Source organism: Artibeus jamaicensis, unplaced genomic scaffold (genome assembly GCF_021234435.1).
Source record: "Artibeus jamaicensis isolate MK-2021 breed Jamaican fruit bat unplaced genomic scaffold, CSHL_Jam_final contig_335, whole genome shotgun sequence".
In the NCBI taxonomy this organism is placed as follows: domain Eukaryota; kingdom Metazoa; phylum Chordata; class Mammalia; order Chiroptera; family Phyllostomidae; genus Artibeus; species Artibeus jamaicensis.
The window spans coordinates 2,454,985-2,472,318 of record NW_026521800.1 but is presented as its reverse complement, the minus strand read 5'-3'; the positions used below and the strand labels follow the sequence as shown (position 1 = coordinate 2,472,318).

Genomic DNA, 17,334 nt, shown 5'->3' with positions numbered 1-17,334 from the left:
GAAGATCAAATACAGCAGGTTAATTGGTATGACCAGCAGAGAAGAGGGGAGCCCTAAACCAGCACGAATGGAGCAGGAAGTAGAACAGGAACCCACTTTGATTCCTTCTCAGTGAAGGGAGCTACAGCGGGCGGGGGAATCCTAGAGAAGGCATACAGATTGCACAGCATATGATCCCTTGACATTCTATGCAACTCTCAGATTCAGAACATTCTGTTTAACTCCAGATATTATTAACTAGTAGGTACTGATTTATTCAGAACTCTTACTCTATGGAGAAAGAGAATTCATCCTCCGCAGTTTTCTCAACCATCAACTAATATTTAAAGGAGCAACCATATAAATTTATTATAAAAGCAAAAGAAATTTAAAAAAAGACACAAATAAAGATCTGCAGTTACACACACTTAAATAAAAACAGGATGCAGTGGTGATAAATCTTTTATAGCAACCTTTTCGGTTACCTAACAATACCCGTATGAGTTTATTTTCATGTAATTTAAATGCACAGCATATTGTACTTTTGCTTGACTGAACAATAGCCTATTTAGCCAATCACCTGTGATCACACATATAAGCTGTTTTTCCCAAATTACCAATTACACCATAAATGACAATGCCAAAAGAATATCACTTAGCCCTCAAATTCAGTGTGCTCTTTCTTGCCTCAGAACGAGCTGGGAAAGATGCAGAAGAAAACAGAACATTTTGCTCGCACAGTTTCCCTAAGCTTGACCCATATTGTAGTTTTGTCTGGCTCAGAGAATAGCCAGTGGGGACGCAGGTTGCAGAGGGCGCGCTGTACTGCTGTGGGAAGATCAAACAACTCAGCTAGAACTGACACAACGGGCTGCCCACCACGGATGCCAAGTGTTCTCACTGCTCTGCTGAGAAGGACCTGCAAACCCCAGAGGGACTTTGCTTTCTGCTTAATATGTCAAAGGCATCTTGTGCTTGGGTTTGGATTAATATCTGTTCTCTTTGATGGTGTGTTTTGCTGTTAATTCTGTTTTTAGAATTCATCACTTATTTTCAATAGCATCATTCCTGCAGTAGGTTGGTAAGGCAGGTTAAGAAATTTGGTAACCAAAGAGGCCTTTGAATTTAAGGTTTTAGTTTCTTTGGTTTAGTTGTTTACATAATTATTTGTTCCTGCAGCATTTGTATATCACTTTTCTGTTGTTTTTTTTACTATATGAAATTTCCTGGCAATTTCCCAAGTTCTGGCTTCTCACTGCCTATGCAGCTATCAACTCCATAGCAATAAAGCAAATAAACTTCTGAAAGGCTGTCCAGCATTTGAATAACATAATCACCAGCTTTTTGAACTGCTAAACTGAATTGGATCCATTAATTTAGGGGGGGCAATATCCATCCTATTTTATTAATTCAATTAAAACCACTCATGGGTTGGGGGGAGAGGTATTCTTAAACTTAGAGAATCAAGATAATTTACTATTTGCTGGGTTCCGGTGTGCCTGTATTTTCATGGCACACATAAGCATCATTAGATAATCACTTTTGAGGTAGCATATTTGCATTCAACCTGTCACATGAAATTCAATACAACAAATATTTACTGCATCTTTACTCTGTGCCAGTTTCTCTTTGTCTGCAGAGTCTGCAGAGACAGAGGAGCACAGTCCTGTCTTCAAGGAGTTCAAAATTTGAAGTGTCTGCTTTTAAGGGACACATGCACACACATACCCACAATATAACTATAAAATACAAAATATAATTATGGCTGAGATAAGTGGGAATGGATGCTTCGGGGGCATCCAGAGGGAACAATTCACTGGTTGGAGGTTGGAGGAGGTTTCTGAGAGCAAGTGATACCTGAGTGAGGTCAGGATGGAAGAGAAGTGGGGCACAGGTACTAGAGGCTAAGGGAAGCCTCGTAACAGCATCATGTGTGTTAAAACACAGGGTGTTGCAGGCAGTGGCAAATGATTTCATAAAGCTGTTGCCAAAGATGCCTGTGAGCCAAGATGTGGCTGGAAAAGCTGATTAAAGTTAAATCTGCAGTGAACTTTGGTCACCAGAGAACTTAGACTTTGTTCCATGGAAATGATAACCTTGAAGTCAGGTGGGAAGGGGGGTTAACCTGATCAGAAAGAACGGTATTTGAGAAGACTAATTCCTGGCAGCAGTAAGGAAGTAGGAAAACCACCTAGGAGGTCTTTTACGTCTTCCAGGAAGGAGACAGGGAGACTTGATCCAGGGAATAGAAGGAAGTAGGAACTAAGCTGGTAGTACTTTCAAACATATCTGTTTGGGTTCAAAAATACTTATTTTGGGAAAAGATTGGAAGCACAAGTACACACGGGAGATAGGGCTATAGACTCTGGCTCTGCGTGGCAGCCTATGAAATTGTCAGTCTTTCTCAGGGATTATTACTTAATTATTGAAATGTTTTAGTTCCTCAAAACATTCTTTAAAATCAGAAATGTGTGCAGACCACCAGCATTATTATGCTATACACAATTAAATGCTGAAAAGCCTATAACAGACTTTCAAATAGCTTTAAGGCAAACAGGAAAATAATTCTGTTTGATTTCCCAGATTTCTCATATTCCATCATGTTGAACCTATTGGGAATGAACTATAACTCAAATTTCCTCGGCATTCTGTTTGTACCTTTTCAAAGCACACACCACACACAGCAACTTGGAAGGAAGCAACTTTGTGGATCTCTGATCTCCTCCTGGTCATTATAAATGTCCTTGAAGGGGAAACCTTTTTGGTTCATCTTCAGGCTCCCCAGAGTGCTTGGTACACAGTAGGGACTTAGTGTGGAAGGGAGGAAGGAAGGAAGGAAGGAAGGAAGGAAGGAAGGAAGGAAGGAAGGAAGGAAGGAAGGAAGGAAGGAAGGAAGGAAGGGAGGGAGGAAGGGAGGGAGGGAAAAAATGGCTAATTGTGGATTGAGGAGTTTGAGACAATGGCTGAGGGCAGGTAGGAAAAACTAAATAGGGAGCAGCTAATGAACAGCTCCTCATGTTGAGGAAATACTCCTAATTAATCAGAAGTACTTTCAGTAAGTTCAGAGAAAACGGACTAATCATTCTATGGCAGGTTAGCTAGGTAGAAAAAAATGCCCCAATCTGAAACAAAGTCATATCACTGGTTAGAAAGAGTTTTTGAGTAATTATTTTTAAATAAACTTCTGGCCAAGAGACACATTCATCCATTTGTTGTTTCTTCATTGCTTTAGAAGCTGAGATTTGGGGCCCTGGTGCCAGCCTGGCTGGGCTTGAGCCATGGGTCTCTCGCTTGGTGCAAGTTCTTACAACTGTCTGTGCCTCACTTTTGCATCTATAAAGCTACAGTAGTCATAGTGCTAACTCTCAAAGTTGGGGTAAATGACTTACTGGGTATGAAGCTCCCAGAACTGTGCCTTGTGTGAGTGGTAATAATGTCAGCTTTTTCATTCTGTCTGTTTGCTGTATTCAGCACTCCCCACGTGTCAGGTACATTCGAGATCCTGGGAATAAAATGTGATGATGCTACCCATCCTCAAGAAGCCGATGGTCTATTGGGGGTAACAAGTGGGAATAAAGATTGCAGGCCAATACGACAAGTGCCATGATACAGTTATACATACATTACATACTTTTGAGAGAGAAGGGTCAGGAGGGAGGGCTGAGCTGAACTTGGTCACCTACACAACATAGTGAAGTCTACCCAGCTTCATCCAGCCTCCACTCTCTTAAATTCCCTCTTTTCTTTTCTGGCATAGACACACTTCCCTTGTCTGCATCTTCAGGATGGGCAGGGAGCCCCAACTGCCTCTAGATCTCTTGTTTAAAAAGCATATTTGGGTGATTTTCCTCTGGCTTCCTTGACTAGGTAAATAGATAAGTGTGTGTCTCTGGGGTGTGTGGTTAGGGGCATGTTCCCCTTTGGCCAATGGGAATAGGAAGGAGACACAGAGAAGAAGGAAGAGAAAAATTTCTGGGTAAGAACAGTCACAGATCAGACCCAACTTTTGGTTGAATAAACAGAGGCACCTTGGGGCCTCAGTGAAGACACTGGGTGAGGACAAAGAGGAGAGGAAAGGTGCACACCAGCTGGGGTGGGTTTCCAGGGCTCTTCTAAGGTATGTATGGCAGGGGTGGGGGCTAGGGATTGCAGAAAGAGGGGATGATACAGTGGGTTTTATACTTCTTTACTTTGAGTTTAGCCACCTGGTGCCCCACCAGTCAATAACTCAAATGAGAAAGGCCACAGTAAAATGCTGGCATTTAGAAAGCTTTTTTTTTTTTTTTTAAATTTCTTCTTTTTCAGAGTCCACTGCTCTACTGAGGAAACCCTGCCAGTAAAGAGACTGCTGAGGAGCAACTTGGAAACACTTTGAATGGCAATGGATGTGGGGAAGCTGTTAGTTCTTTGTTTCCAGCCCTTTGTTTTTATAAATAAGATGTTACCATTAATGTGATGTTCTGTTTGTAAGATACCTCATATGCGTATTTCATTTGATTTTCACACCCACCCTGTAAGGCAGGCCCTGTGGACGAGCCTTATGGTTATTTTTATATAACAGCTTATAACACAGCATTTCTATGCTGACTAGTGAGGTGAAACTTGTCCACAGGTGAGGAGCAGGGCCCAGACTTTGGCCAGGTGTCCTGACCTTGGCAGCAGGCTCCGTTCCTGGGCCTCAACAGGCAGTGAACCAGACAGCTTACCCCCTCTCTTTCTTCCACAGAAAGAAAACTTGGGGAGATCCTCTTCACAGATGGGATAGGAGTAACTCAAAATGGACAGGCCTTCGCTGAAGAGACTTACGTCGAGAAACAACTCTTTGATGTCCTCTCCTAAAGGGAAAGAGAAGATCAGCTTTGCTCTCAGCGTGGGTTTTGCTGCATTCAAAATTTTCAAAAGCACGAACCCTGAGAACTTTTATTTCCAGAAGTCTGTGCTCTCCAGGGAACAGTTTTCTTCTTTTGTTGGCAAAACAGCATTGCCACAGAGCATTATGGTACCAGCCTGGGGATAAGATGAGGCCCTTTCATAAACATTAACTGCTTGGAGCAACAGAGTTTATCTGTCCCCCTGCCCTGATGCATGGCCCCTTAATGTCATGGCTGCAGGTCTGGTTTCCACCACTTTTTAGCAACAAAGTATCAGATGCCTTCTGATAGCTCTGGAGTGCAGGCAAGCCTGCATAACCCCACCGTTGCTAGGCAGATACTGTAGCATAGTTACACAGGAAGCAGCAGGGTGCTCTGCAGTGTTGGTCTCCAATTCTTTCTGAAACTCTTTTTCTATTCCTCCCTTTTGTGTTCTGCTTACTCCTCCTTCCATTCTGTGTTTCTCTCTTTCTTTCCAAAGCTTTTGAGCTGCTGCTGCTATACAGTCCAGATATTGTGCAAAATTTTGGAGACACAAAGATGCATGAGAGTTCTTGGACTCTGGGAATGTTCCCTCCATTTCTGTGGAATGATTCCACATGCTAAGTTCATGAAATCTTTCTGCTCTGGTTTTGATAAAAACTCTTTCAGAAAGGAGCTACTCTAGTAGCTATAGCAATAAAATGACTAATTGTAACAGCATGACCATATAAATATAAACAATCAGACAGCATTCTAGTTAATTGCTTGGGGTGTGTCAAGGTTTAAGAATTTATATTAGCTATTTGGGAAATGAAATAGCACAAATATAAGCAATGTTGCTGGCAGTAGACTTGTTTGTTGCTGAGATAACTAAACAAAAACTCTCTCCTGAGAAGACACCAATGCTTAGGCTAAAAATATTTTCTTTCTTTGCTGGATACACTGATTCCAGGCACTTATATCATCCAAATGAGTGCCTAGAGTCTTTTCACTACAAAAAGCACAGCATTAAATGAAAGTTCTACTCTGAATAATACCCAGAGAGAGAACTAAAGATGAAGATGAAAATAGAGTTAATCCCCAAGAGTGATGGGGACAGGTGGCTTAGCCTGCCACTGCAGTCAGTACGAGGAATTGGGCTTGCAGACCAGGTAGAGTCTGTGCAATGCTTTATTTCATGTTGATAGCTTTTACTTACTCAGAATCATTCCAAATCTAATGTTGAGATTTGACTTTAAATGTCTGGAACACTGGTCAACAGAAAAGCCAAAATCTTGTAATGGATCTGCCAAGAAGAAAACAACAGATTAGGTGGGAGTACACTGTCTGCTCTGCAAACTCATATTCAAACTTCACAACAATTACAGTATTTTTTCTACATGAATCACTAAAATTGACTCAAAAACATACTGCCCAATACTTTTTTTGCATAGGGCCCATGATACTCTCAACAGTCCCTCCCAGTCTCTGCAAAGTCAACACTGGACAATGTCATGTTCAGTCTGTAAAACAGGCACGATGTCTTGATGGGTGGGTTACATCTTCGCTTGTTAAATTGTTATCATTGTTTGAATCTTTTTATTCCTGAGCTTAGATTTAAAATTCCTCATTGCACAAAACATTTCACAAAGTATTTATTACTATAATTAAAACAGAGGGAAATATATGCAGATTCTCTAAATTATGACCTGATTTTAAAATTCCATCCCATTCCATTCCATTCCATCCTATTCAAGGTAATATTTTTATTCCAAATAGCTCACTGTATGTAAGGTATTGTGTTAGATATGATAAGGACGACAAAGATAACTTTTTATACATCATTTCTACTTATTCAAAAGTTCCAAAAGCTCATCTTTGCCTTCAAAGAGAGTCAAGAAACATTCTGCAGGCCTCACCTCCCATCCTGTATATTACAAACCCACCCTCCGTTCCTTGAGACCAGGGCTGAGCGTCGGTGCACGGGAAGTTCCCGCTGTGCTTGAGGTGTGCGTGTGCTTCCTCCCGTTCAGTACGGTACCGCCAGTTTGGGCCGTTGTTGAAATACTATGATGTTGCTCTTCCCCGTCTTCTTTGTGAAGATTTCCCTGATAGTCCTCAAAATATTTGTTTGCTTCTCTGAATTCTTAAAACAGTTATGTCTGAAATACTTTTAAAAGTGTATATGTATGACTTGGTACTTTGCTCCTTGCCTTATCCCTTAATCTAAACATGGAACTCCTGAAAGGCAGGAGCTGGTGTTTTGTTGGTTTTCCATTTCTTTTTCTTTATGTTTCCCACTGGGCCTGAGAGAGGAGAGCTGGGTCTGTGTTGCACTAGTCACCGAGCTGTGCTCTTTATTTAGAGGAGTTTTCCATTTAGTTCTTCAGACTCCCCAGTGTCTAGCAGAGTGCTTCACAGTTCGACACACAGTAAGCACTCCGTAAATGCACACAGGATGAATGAGCCATGTATTAAGCTACTGTGTCTCAGCTCCAAACCCAACTTGCATACTTGTTAATACTCAAGAGCGTCAACTGGTGATGGCCTATTACCCTGGCAGTCGCAACTGATTCCAGCGGCTCTCTTTTGCACCTTCCAGAATCAGCAAAGGCTCAGCTTTGTGGGCCCCTAGGCTCCTGTGATGACAGGCCCTCAGATGTTGTCACCCTTTCCTTGGCAGTCTTTGTTCCATCTCCATAGGATTCTTTTTTCAAGCTTCTAGGTTCTAATAGCTCCAACCTCTCCTCTCTGCTCTCCCAGCCTCGGCAGTGGTCACTACTTCCCCACTGTCCCTATTTTGTGTTTTGGTTAACAACTGCTTAACCAATTCTCTATATTAAATTCTTTCTTTTAAAGTAATTGACATGGTCCTGTATTCCTGACCGGACCCAGACTGCTACAATAAATGATGATATTTTTTATATGTACTAGGTAGAGTTTTTTAAATTTAAATTATATTCTATTGTTTATGCTATTGCAGTTGTTCCAGTTTTTCCCCCTTTGCCCTACTCCATCCCACCCAGCCACACCCTCAGCAATCCCCCTATCACTGTCCATATCCTTGGGTCATGCATAGGTTCTTTGGCTACTCCATGTCCTATACTGTACTTTATATCCCCATGGCTATTCTGTAACTACTTATTTGTACATAATCCATTAAGGTGAATAACCTTTTTTTGTTCATCCCTTTCACCCCCTCCCATCTGGCTCTGTATCTATGATTCTGTTTTGGCTCTGCTTTTCTGTTTATTTTGTTTTTTAGATTCAATTATTGATAGATATGCATTTATTGCCATTTTATTGTTCATATTTTTTATCTTCTTAAAGAAGACCCTTTAACATTTCACATAATACTGGTTTGGTGGTGATGAACTCCTTTAGATTTTCTTGTCTGAGAAGTTATTTATCTGTTATTTGATTCTGATAGCTTTACCGGGTAGAGTAATCTGGGTGGTATGTCCTTGCTTTTCATCACTTTAAATATTTCTTGCCAGTCCCTTCTAACCTTCAAAGTTTCTTTTGAGAAATCAGCTGACAGTCTATGGGATTTCCCTTATAGATAACTAACTGCTTTTCTCTTGTTGCTTTTAAAGTTTGCTCTTTGTCTTTAACCTGTGGCATTAATCATGATGTGTCTTGAAATGGGCCCCCTTCGGTTCGTCTTGTTTGGAACTCTCTATGCTTCCTGGATTTGCATGTCTATGTCCTTCACCAAGTTAGAGAAGTTTCTTGTCATTATTTTTTCAAATAAGTTTTTGATTTCTTGCTCTCTCTCTTCTCCGTTTGACACACCCATGATACAATTATTGGTATAGTTGAAGTTGTCCCAGAAGCTCCTTACATTATCCTAATTTGGGGGGGGTTCTTTTTTGTTCTTGCTGTTCTGATTTGTTTCTTCCTTATATTCCAAATCACTGATTTGATTTTTCAGCTTCATCCACTCTACTGTTAATTCCCAGTAAATCATTTTTTATTTAAATTAGTGTAGCCTTCACTTCTGAATGGATCTTTTTATGCTATTGAAGTTCTTACTGAGTTCACTGAGCATCCTTATAACCTGTGCTTTGCACTCTGCATCTAGTAGATTGCTTGTGTCCATTTTGTTTAGTTCTTTTTCTAGAGTTTTGTTCTGTTATTTCATTTGGGCCATCTTTCTTTGTCTCCTCATTTTGGTTGCCTTTCTGCCTTTGCTTTTATGTATTGGGTAGAGCTGCTTCATCTCCCAGTCTTGAAAGAGTGGTCTAACATAGTAGGTGTCCTATAGATTCCAACAACACAGCCTCCCCTATCATTCAAGCTGGGTACTCAGGGTGTGCCCATCATGTGGGTTGTGTACAGTCCCCTCTTGTAGTTGAGCCTTGATTGTTCTTGGCACATCCAAGCTTAGCCACAACCTATGTTTTGTCCAAGGTCACTAGGCATAAGGTACCAAGTGATCTGCAGATGCTACTTATACTGGGCTTTGAGGAGCTCAGGAGAGGCCTAACTGTGACTGAGTCTAGATGCTGCTAGTGCCCAGCCTGGGACCACTTAGCAAGAGATGTGGGGCACACTAAAGCTAGATACTGCTGGTTTGAGAGAATTTAGAAAACTCTGAAGTATGAACCAAGACAGTCCATTCATATGTAAAAGCCACTACAAACAGCTTGAGGGGGGTCCAAAAGTTCAGTGGGGTGGGACCTCAGGGAATCACCGAGATGGGGCAACAGTGTGAGCCAGGTTGATGGAGTCTCAGATATGGTGTTCTCCTGCTGGCTCTGTTGGAAGAGGACTCTGTAAAAGAACAACGGTCTCTGCCATCACTTCTGTCTGGCAGAAATCTGCCCCCTCAGCTCTCACCCTGATGCTGGACAACTCAGTTCCTTCCCATGTCTCTGGTGCCTTTCAAGCTGCTGCCCTCACACTGAAACTCAAAGGGTTGTCCAAGTAAGTCCATGGACATGTCCTATAGGAGTAACTTCCTGGGACCTCAGAAGTTTCTTTCATCCACAGCCTCAATTCCTACTGGTTGTCACAATCAGAATTTATTAGGACTTACCTTCCTGGCCCTGGAACCCTTGTCTGGGGGACCTAGTGTGGGGCTGGAATCCCTTGCTCCTGAGATATCCCTCTTGACTTCTACCTGCCACACATGTGTGTGGGACCAGTCCGTTGTGTGTCTCCAACCAGTCTCATGTGGTTTCTTCTTTAGTTCCACAGTTATAGGAATTACATTCAGCTCAATTTCTGGTGGTCCTGAATGACGGCTGTTATGCAGTTTAGTTGTAATTTTGACATGGTTGTGCAAGGAGGCAAGCCATGTTTACCAATGCTGCCATCTTGCCTGGAAGTGTCAATAAACAATGATCTTGAGGGATAGGTATAATTTTACCCATTTCAAAGATAGGAAAATATAGACTCAGAGAAGTGGTATTAATTTGCAGAGTCAAGATTAAAACCAGACTTAAAAACAAACACATAAATAATTGCCACTTAGTTTTGTGCAGAAACATTCACAAAATAGATCCTCAAAGATGTGTGTTAATTATTTGATTTGCAAGGATGCCTGGAATATTTTGTATGCAGGCCTAAGGCATCTGGTAGTTCTCTTTCATAACTGGTTTCAATTTCAGCTGAGCTATGAGCTCACATTTGTCAATGATAGTGGTCCAGACAGTTTTATCGCCCACATTGCTGACCTGGAAGATGCATAATTGTCTGTGGTTTCTGCCATGGAAATGATCACTAGGCAATTTCAGCCTTGCAAATCTAATTTAGTGCAGTTTTGTTTGATTGAACCCCCTTTAATCTGGTCACTAACTTTTCTGGGGGAGGAAAGCCATTTTGTCACATGCTCATTTTACTTCTTCATAAGCATCCTTGTGCTGTCCCATGGCTCCCCTCAGCTTAAAAAACAGGAAGAGAGGGTAAAAACACAATTGTTTCTGTTACATACTTGGCACTCATTATTGAAAAAGAGAGTCCAACTAACAGACATTTAGGAAAGTACATCTCAAAATTGTGAATATATTTAGGTTGCTATCTGAGGAAAAATAAAAGAAGCTAAGTGTGTAATGCTTAGCTATTTAGCATTTATAGAATTATACTGTATGTTTATCAATATTTAAATGTAGAGATAGAGGGAATAACTAAGGGCAAAGGAAGGAAATAAAACATCTTTTGAATCTGTAAAAATATTGTTAGGAAAAATAACCTTAATAAGGAACAAAGTCACAAAGAAAGTGATAAATTGTTTCTTTCTGAAGATGTGTTTATAGAAACAGAAAATTAGATTGCTTTAAAAGTGCTTAGGGTTTTGGTGATCTTTCCTACCAGTTACTTCAATTTTACATTTGAGAGTGAACATGCAGTTTGCAGTCCTCTTGGGAAAAGGGACATCAGTTCCTCCCACTCCCCAATTCCATCCTCACAGATTCATCTCCTTTGTCCTGTTGATCAGTATTTGCACCCAGGCACTTAGCATGCCCTGTATTACATTAGGTTTTCTTGTACATCTCTGTCATTCCTCTACTAGGTGCTGCAAGGTGGGCTTCCCAGACTCTGGGCCCAGCATAATCTCTTAAAATTAAACTAGGTCCCAAGTAACTGTTTGCGGAGTGAAAAATAAAGGTTACATGTACATTTTTATAGGGGTGTCCTGTGCATTGTAAGAGGCATCTTTGTCCTGTACTCACTTGATACCAGCAGCACTCCTGCCCCCAATTCAAGTTTTTACAACCAAAAATATCTCCAAGTAGTGCCAAATGTCCCTTGCAGGGAAACTTGCCCCTGGTGGAAAACCGCTGTTTTAAAGAGTTGCTTTAATTACCGGATTACCAACTGCTTGAGAATAACCTGCCAAAATAGAAGATAGTGGATTGTACTTTTTAAGTAGTTTCCTGTATTTAGAATTAGAATTGATCAGAAGGTGATGGGAAACTTTCCCCTAGAGAGTTGCCTCAAGTAATTTTTAATACATATATATATATACTGGGTTTCCTGAATTTGGATCTGTTGAAAAAATAAATTGGAAAGTTAATGAGAGTTGGTGTTCTGGGGCCTCCAGGGCAGAGAGAAGTGTTTCTTCCAGACCCTTCCTTGTATAGTGAGATCGGCAAACAAACTGAGGGAAGAAGCAACGCTTCATGGCGAAATGCACAATCTGTTCATTTCACTATTTTTCCTTCCTCTCTGAGTTACATGCTGACATGTGTGGCTTCCATCCAAGGGAAGATGGTACTTACAGGGAATGAGCCCAGCCTGCCTCCAAATCACCTTGCTGCCCCCACCATCCTGGGACATGGATGCATGGAAGGCAGGCCCCTCTCAACAGCTAAGAGCCAGTCCCCCTGGGACTGAGGAAGAGGCTCCAGAAAAGCAGCCCACAGCATCTGCCTTGCTTGATAAGGGCAGTGACAGTCATCATATCCTGGATTTGTTTGGGGGATCATTCATGGAGTAGAACAGACTTAGATAAAAGGAGGGGTTGGAGGAGCTTAGCATGTGCAGGGTCTAACAAATATCAGCTCCAGAAACATTCTTGTGCCTTAAGCTCTGATGGTGGCCTATGCTCTCTCAGGCTGAGCTGGAACTGGCTCGCTGACCAGAAGAGGACAAGATTGCCTTGTTTTTTTCTAACCAGTGTTGTGGTCTCAACTGGAATTGGGGAGAAGAGATCAAAACCCAATGGCACAGCCTCTGAAATTTCCACCAAGGGCAGTGGGGCTACAAGCCTGAGTGGGCTCTGGGTGGTGACTTGGCTGGGTCCCTGTGAGTGTGGTCTCAGGCCAGATGTTACTAAGTCCTGGAGTCCATGGCATCACTGGCCTGTGTTGCTGGTTGGATGGTTTGAGGGACAGAGGAGAAGCCAGCTCTTGTGCTGCTAGTGCCATTTTTATATTTCATACATCTGCTTGAGTTTTATTTTAAACTTTGTATTTTCAAATAATTATATTCTCACAGAAAGTTGCAAAGATATAAAGAGAGGTTTCAGGTGTCTTTACCCAACTTCCCCCCATAATAACATCTTGCATGTAATATAGTACAATATCAAAACTAGGAAATGACATATTATAATCCATAGCACTTATTCAGATTTTAGCAATGTTACATGAACTTGGGTGTGTGTGCACACACTGATGCATGCTTATGCATGTGCACATACATGCCTTACAGTTCTTCTGCTTAGGTTTTAAAAATTGTTGCAAAGTGATTGAAGCATTGGCTTTTCTGCTGTCATGGGAGGGTGGAATACTTATTACAATGCTACCCTGAAAAAGAGCTGACCCTTCTCTAGCCTCACCTCTACGAACCTCCCCATGTTCATGTCCAAGTCCATCCTCAAGCTTGTCCATGTCCTTCTTGCTGTATGAAGTTTGTATCTCTCTCACTTCTCTTTCCCTCTCCTTCTTCCAGCCGTCCTCCTCTCTTCTTCCCCCTTCCCACATCTCTTTTCCTCTCCATCCTCTCAGTATCATTCTTCAATCTCTCCCCCTCCTTCCCATCTCCCTCCATCTCTCTCCCTTCTCTCTTTCTCCCTCCCTCCATTTTTCTCTCTCTCTCCCTCCTTGCACCCCTCCAGTACTTAGATGGATGACATTTTGAGATCCAGAATGATGACTTTTCTGCTAATACACCTTAACCTCATGGTTCATTCGCTACAGACTACATTACTTTAGGAGCTGGTGTTGCTTCCTACATGTTCTGTAAGCAGAATATAGGCTGACTCCAGGAGTTTTAGATATTATAAAGCATATTTCATAACAGGCTGCCACCAGAGACACAGCTTGGGGAGGTCAGGGAAACACAATAGAGAATGGGGAGGGTTTTACCATTAATGTACAGCTTAGATGTACTAGCAAGATAAACTCTAACAGTTTATGGAGAGAAGAAAAACTTGTGCAAAGAGAACATGAGTGAAGCTGGTTCACTTTTGGCTGCTTAATAAAGTAGCACCAGGTAGCTTCTTGTTATTAATAAAAGGAGGTTCACAAGAGAAAATATACTAATGCATATGTATATATTCTCCAGAGAATATACATATTCATTGCATATGTATAATATATGTATTACATAGAGAATATATGAAGATTGTCTGGAAAAAGCCCAGCCATTGCTAATGGAATGAGAATGGCTTGCCCAACACTGATGTGACCCGGGAGCCAAGGAGAATGGAGTGAAATGTGCATGAACAACAACTTCATTGTACTAATTAATGGGGGTGGTAGGTGCCACTGAGTGAGATTATGTACTGTGTGGCCATCACATTCAAAATGAATGAGTAGAGCAATGAATGTGCATCATATTTTGCCTTAAGCTTGAACATTCCTCTGAGGAGGCTATTTGGGTGATTCAGAAGGATTTTGGGGATGAAGCAATGGGTGCATCATGAATAAAAGTGTGGCACAAATGCTTCCAAGATGGTCAAGAATCTGTTGAAAGTGATCCATGTTCTGGAAGGCCTGCAACAAACAGAACACCTGAGAGTGTTGAATGTGTATGGGCTTCAATCAAGAAAGATTAGTGACTGGCAGTGTGAGAATTAGAAGCTGATGTGGGGATTCCAAAATCTACTGTGTCTGAGATTTTGAGGCAGGATCTGGGCATGAAACATGTCATGACAAGATTCATTCATGGCTTTTGCTGTCAGAGCAGAAGGAACAATATGCTGCAGTTGTTAATGACTTGATTCAAACCATGACCAATGGACCATATTTCCTCAAGAAGGTCATAAGCAGAAATGAATCATGGGTCTACAGCTATGATCCAGAAATGAAGGCCCTGTCATCCCCATGGAAGTTGCTTGATTCTCTGTGCCCAACAGGACATGGCAAAGTTGCAACCAAATCAAGACCATGTTAACTGTGTTCTTTGATTGAGAAGGTGTTGTCCATCACAACTATGCCCCTCCAGGCCAAACAATTAATAAGAAGTACTTCTTTGTTTTTTGTCAGTTGAGACATGCAATGTGATGAAAACAACCACAGCTATGGGTAAGTAGTGATTGGCAGTTTCATCACAACAATGTGCCCACTCATGTATCATAACTTGTGCAAAGTTTTTTTGTGAAACATCAAATTATCCCAGTGACTCAGCGCCCCTACTGCCCAGATTGGGTGCCCCGCAACTTTTGGCTTTTCCCAAAACTAAAATCACCTTTGAAAGGGAAGAGATTTTCTTTCCTTTCTGTCAATGAGATTCAGGAAAATAGGACAACCACAACAAAGGATTTTGCAGAGGATTTTGAAGAGTGGGAGAGACACTGGGAGAAATGTGTGAGGTCCCAAGTTGCCCACTTTGAAGGGAACTGAGACATCATTATCCTATGTACAGTGTTTCTTATATCTTGTATTTTCTTCAATTAATGTCTCTATTTTCCATATTACATGAGGGATGGATACTTTCTGGACAGATCTCATATAGAATAAATGTATATAATAATATGTCTAATATATCTACATATTTATCTATCTGAGAGATTTATTGTAAGAAATTGCCTCATGTGGCTGATAAGACTGAAATCTACAGGACAGTCCACTAGGCTGGAAGTTCAGGTCAGAGTTGATGTCTACAAGGCAAGCCAGCAGGCTGGAAACTCAAGATTGCATGTTGCAGTCTTGAGACAGAATTGCTTTTTCTTCAGGAAATATCAGTCATGTCTGTTAAGGTCTTCAGCTGATTGGGCAAGGTTCACACACAGTGTGGAGCATAATCTGTTCAGTCAGACTCTATTACTGTAAATCTTTTTTTTAGCTGTTTATTGTAAATCACAGATTTATTTAAAAAAAACACAAATTTATTATTGTAAATCTTAATCAGATGCACAACTGCCTTCACAGCAACATCTAAACCAAACAGTTGGGCACCAGAACCTACCAAAGTTCATACATAAAGTTGACCAACATGAAGGGTTTTTTGTGCCCTCTATTTTTGTCCAAATCCTCACCAGCTCTTCTAACTGTATTCATAATCCTTGCTCTTATTTGGTCAATAGTTAGAGCAAGATTCAAATGCCTCTAAATTGCTCCCTATGTTTGTGGGATGAAATTTTTGAGCCCAAACTTATGGGAGAAAATGATTGAGTGCTTGGAATATTTAGGAAAAAATCTTAGTTTACTTAGTCCAGGAGTATTAGGAATAGGGATGTAATACTTAGTTCGGGAGCATTAGGAATAGGGATGTCCAGGTGCTGTGGAAGCACAAAGAGTGAGCCAATAACTTCCTGGGGAGCCAATGATGAATTTAGAGAGAGAGGGTGACATGATGTGATCTGTGATTTCATTGCTTGCATTAATTTCTCTCCTTTCTATCCAAATCCTGACTCTATGGGCCAGGCCATCTCATCCCACAAGTTTCTTTCCCTCCGTTCCTATGAACTTAAGATCTGTGCCAGTTATTTAGCATGTAACAGACTATTGTATAGTTACTCAGTATTTTCTGATAATGCCTTGTCTTCTCAATTGATGTCTGATCCTCAAGGGTAAGACTTTTCTATTATCTCTTATTATATTATATCCTCTTATATTTTTATTACCCTTTCCCTTTCTCATTGTGTCTGACGTGCACCTGCAATGGCAGGTGCTAACTCAGCGTTTGTTGAATAAATGGCTCTTGCTTTAACTCTCTACTTTCAGAAAACATGTTTCCCTCTATATTCAGTGTAAAAATCGATTTGTACAATTTCCAATAAATGTCTTGTGAGAGGTTTAGATCTCATATAGGAAAATTAGATTGCCTCTCTTCAACCTTTTCTACCTTCACAATCCAGATCAACCACATCCCTCTCCAAGATGTCGCCTGTGCTTTTCTCATCTGCCCTTCCTCTGGCCTCTCACAAAATGCTGTGTATATCTGCATTACACCTTTATCATCATGAATATGGTAAGTACTGCTAGTTTGCCTGTCTCATAGATTATGCTAGGGTAGGAACTATGTTTTATTCATCTTCAGATAACCATTGTTTACTCTAGTGGATATCAGTTGGTTGGATAAATAGGTGAAAAGGAGAGAAGGTTAGATACTTTGATGATAACAGAAGGGAAGTTGAAATTTTTCTTGCAGATTTGCTGGGTGCTAGCAATTACTTGGAAAGCCTGAGTTATGAGGCTGCTAATATTGATTACTGCTCACATTTGGAAGGCTCTCTGAGAAGGTGCTAGCTTTGTCATCATAATCATGGGATTTTGCTTTGACACTTAGGATAGAGTTTCTGAGTGTAGTTGAAAACCTAGTCCCAGGCCAAATAGTAGCAGATATTCTTCTGTCATCTTTCAGATTTGTTTTTCAAATAAAACAAAATAACAAAGAGACCTTATTTTTGACATCTTCCTTTAGGTTGGATGATTACCAATTCTGCAAGCTTGTACCCTTTTTACAGTACAGGTTTATTTGTGCATGAATCTGAAAATTAGCCACCTTGCATGGCTATGTTTTAATTGGGGCATTTTAATTTTCCTGTGTGATTTATAGGATAACATTCAAGAGTCACTGTGAATGGATAAAAACAGGATGATGGGAAAGGCTTCAGTGAGATGCCATTGCT

General features: G+C 40.9%; 1 protein-coding gene across 1 annotated transcript in view; it reads right to left on the bottom strand.

The window, feature by feature from the left end:
* The window catches only part of LY86 (lymphocyte antigen 86), a 68,177-nt gene that overhangs the window by 21,395 nt on the left and 29,448 nt on the right, over positions 1–17,334 (bottom strand). Inside the window, exons 2-3 of the mRNA XM_037158669.2 lie at positions 6,031–6,117; positions 4,686–4,814 (exon numbers count right to left, since the gene is read on the bottom strand). Coding sequence (XP_037014564.1) covers positions 4,686–4,814; positions 6,031–6,117 — 216 coding nt within the window. The remainder of the gene's footprint in view (positions 1–4,685; positions 4,815–6,030; positions 6,118–17,334) is intronic.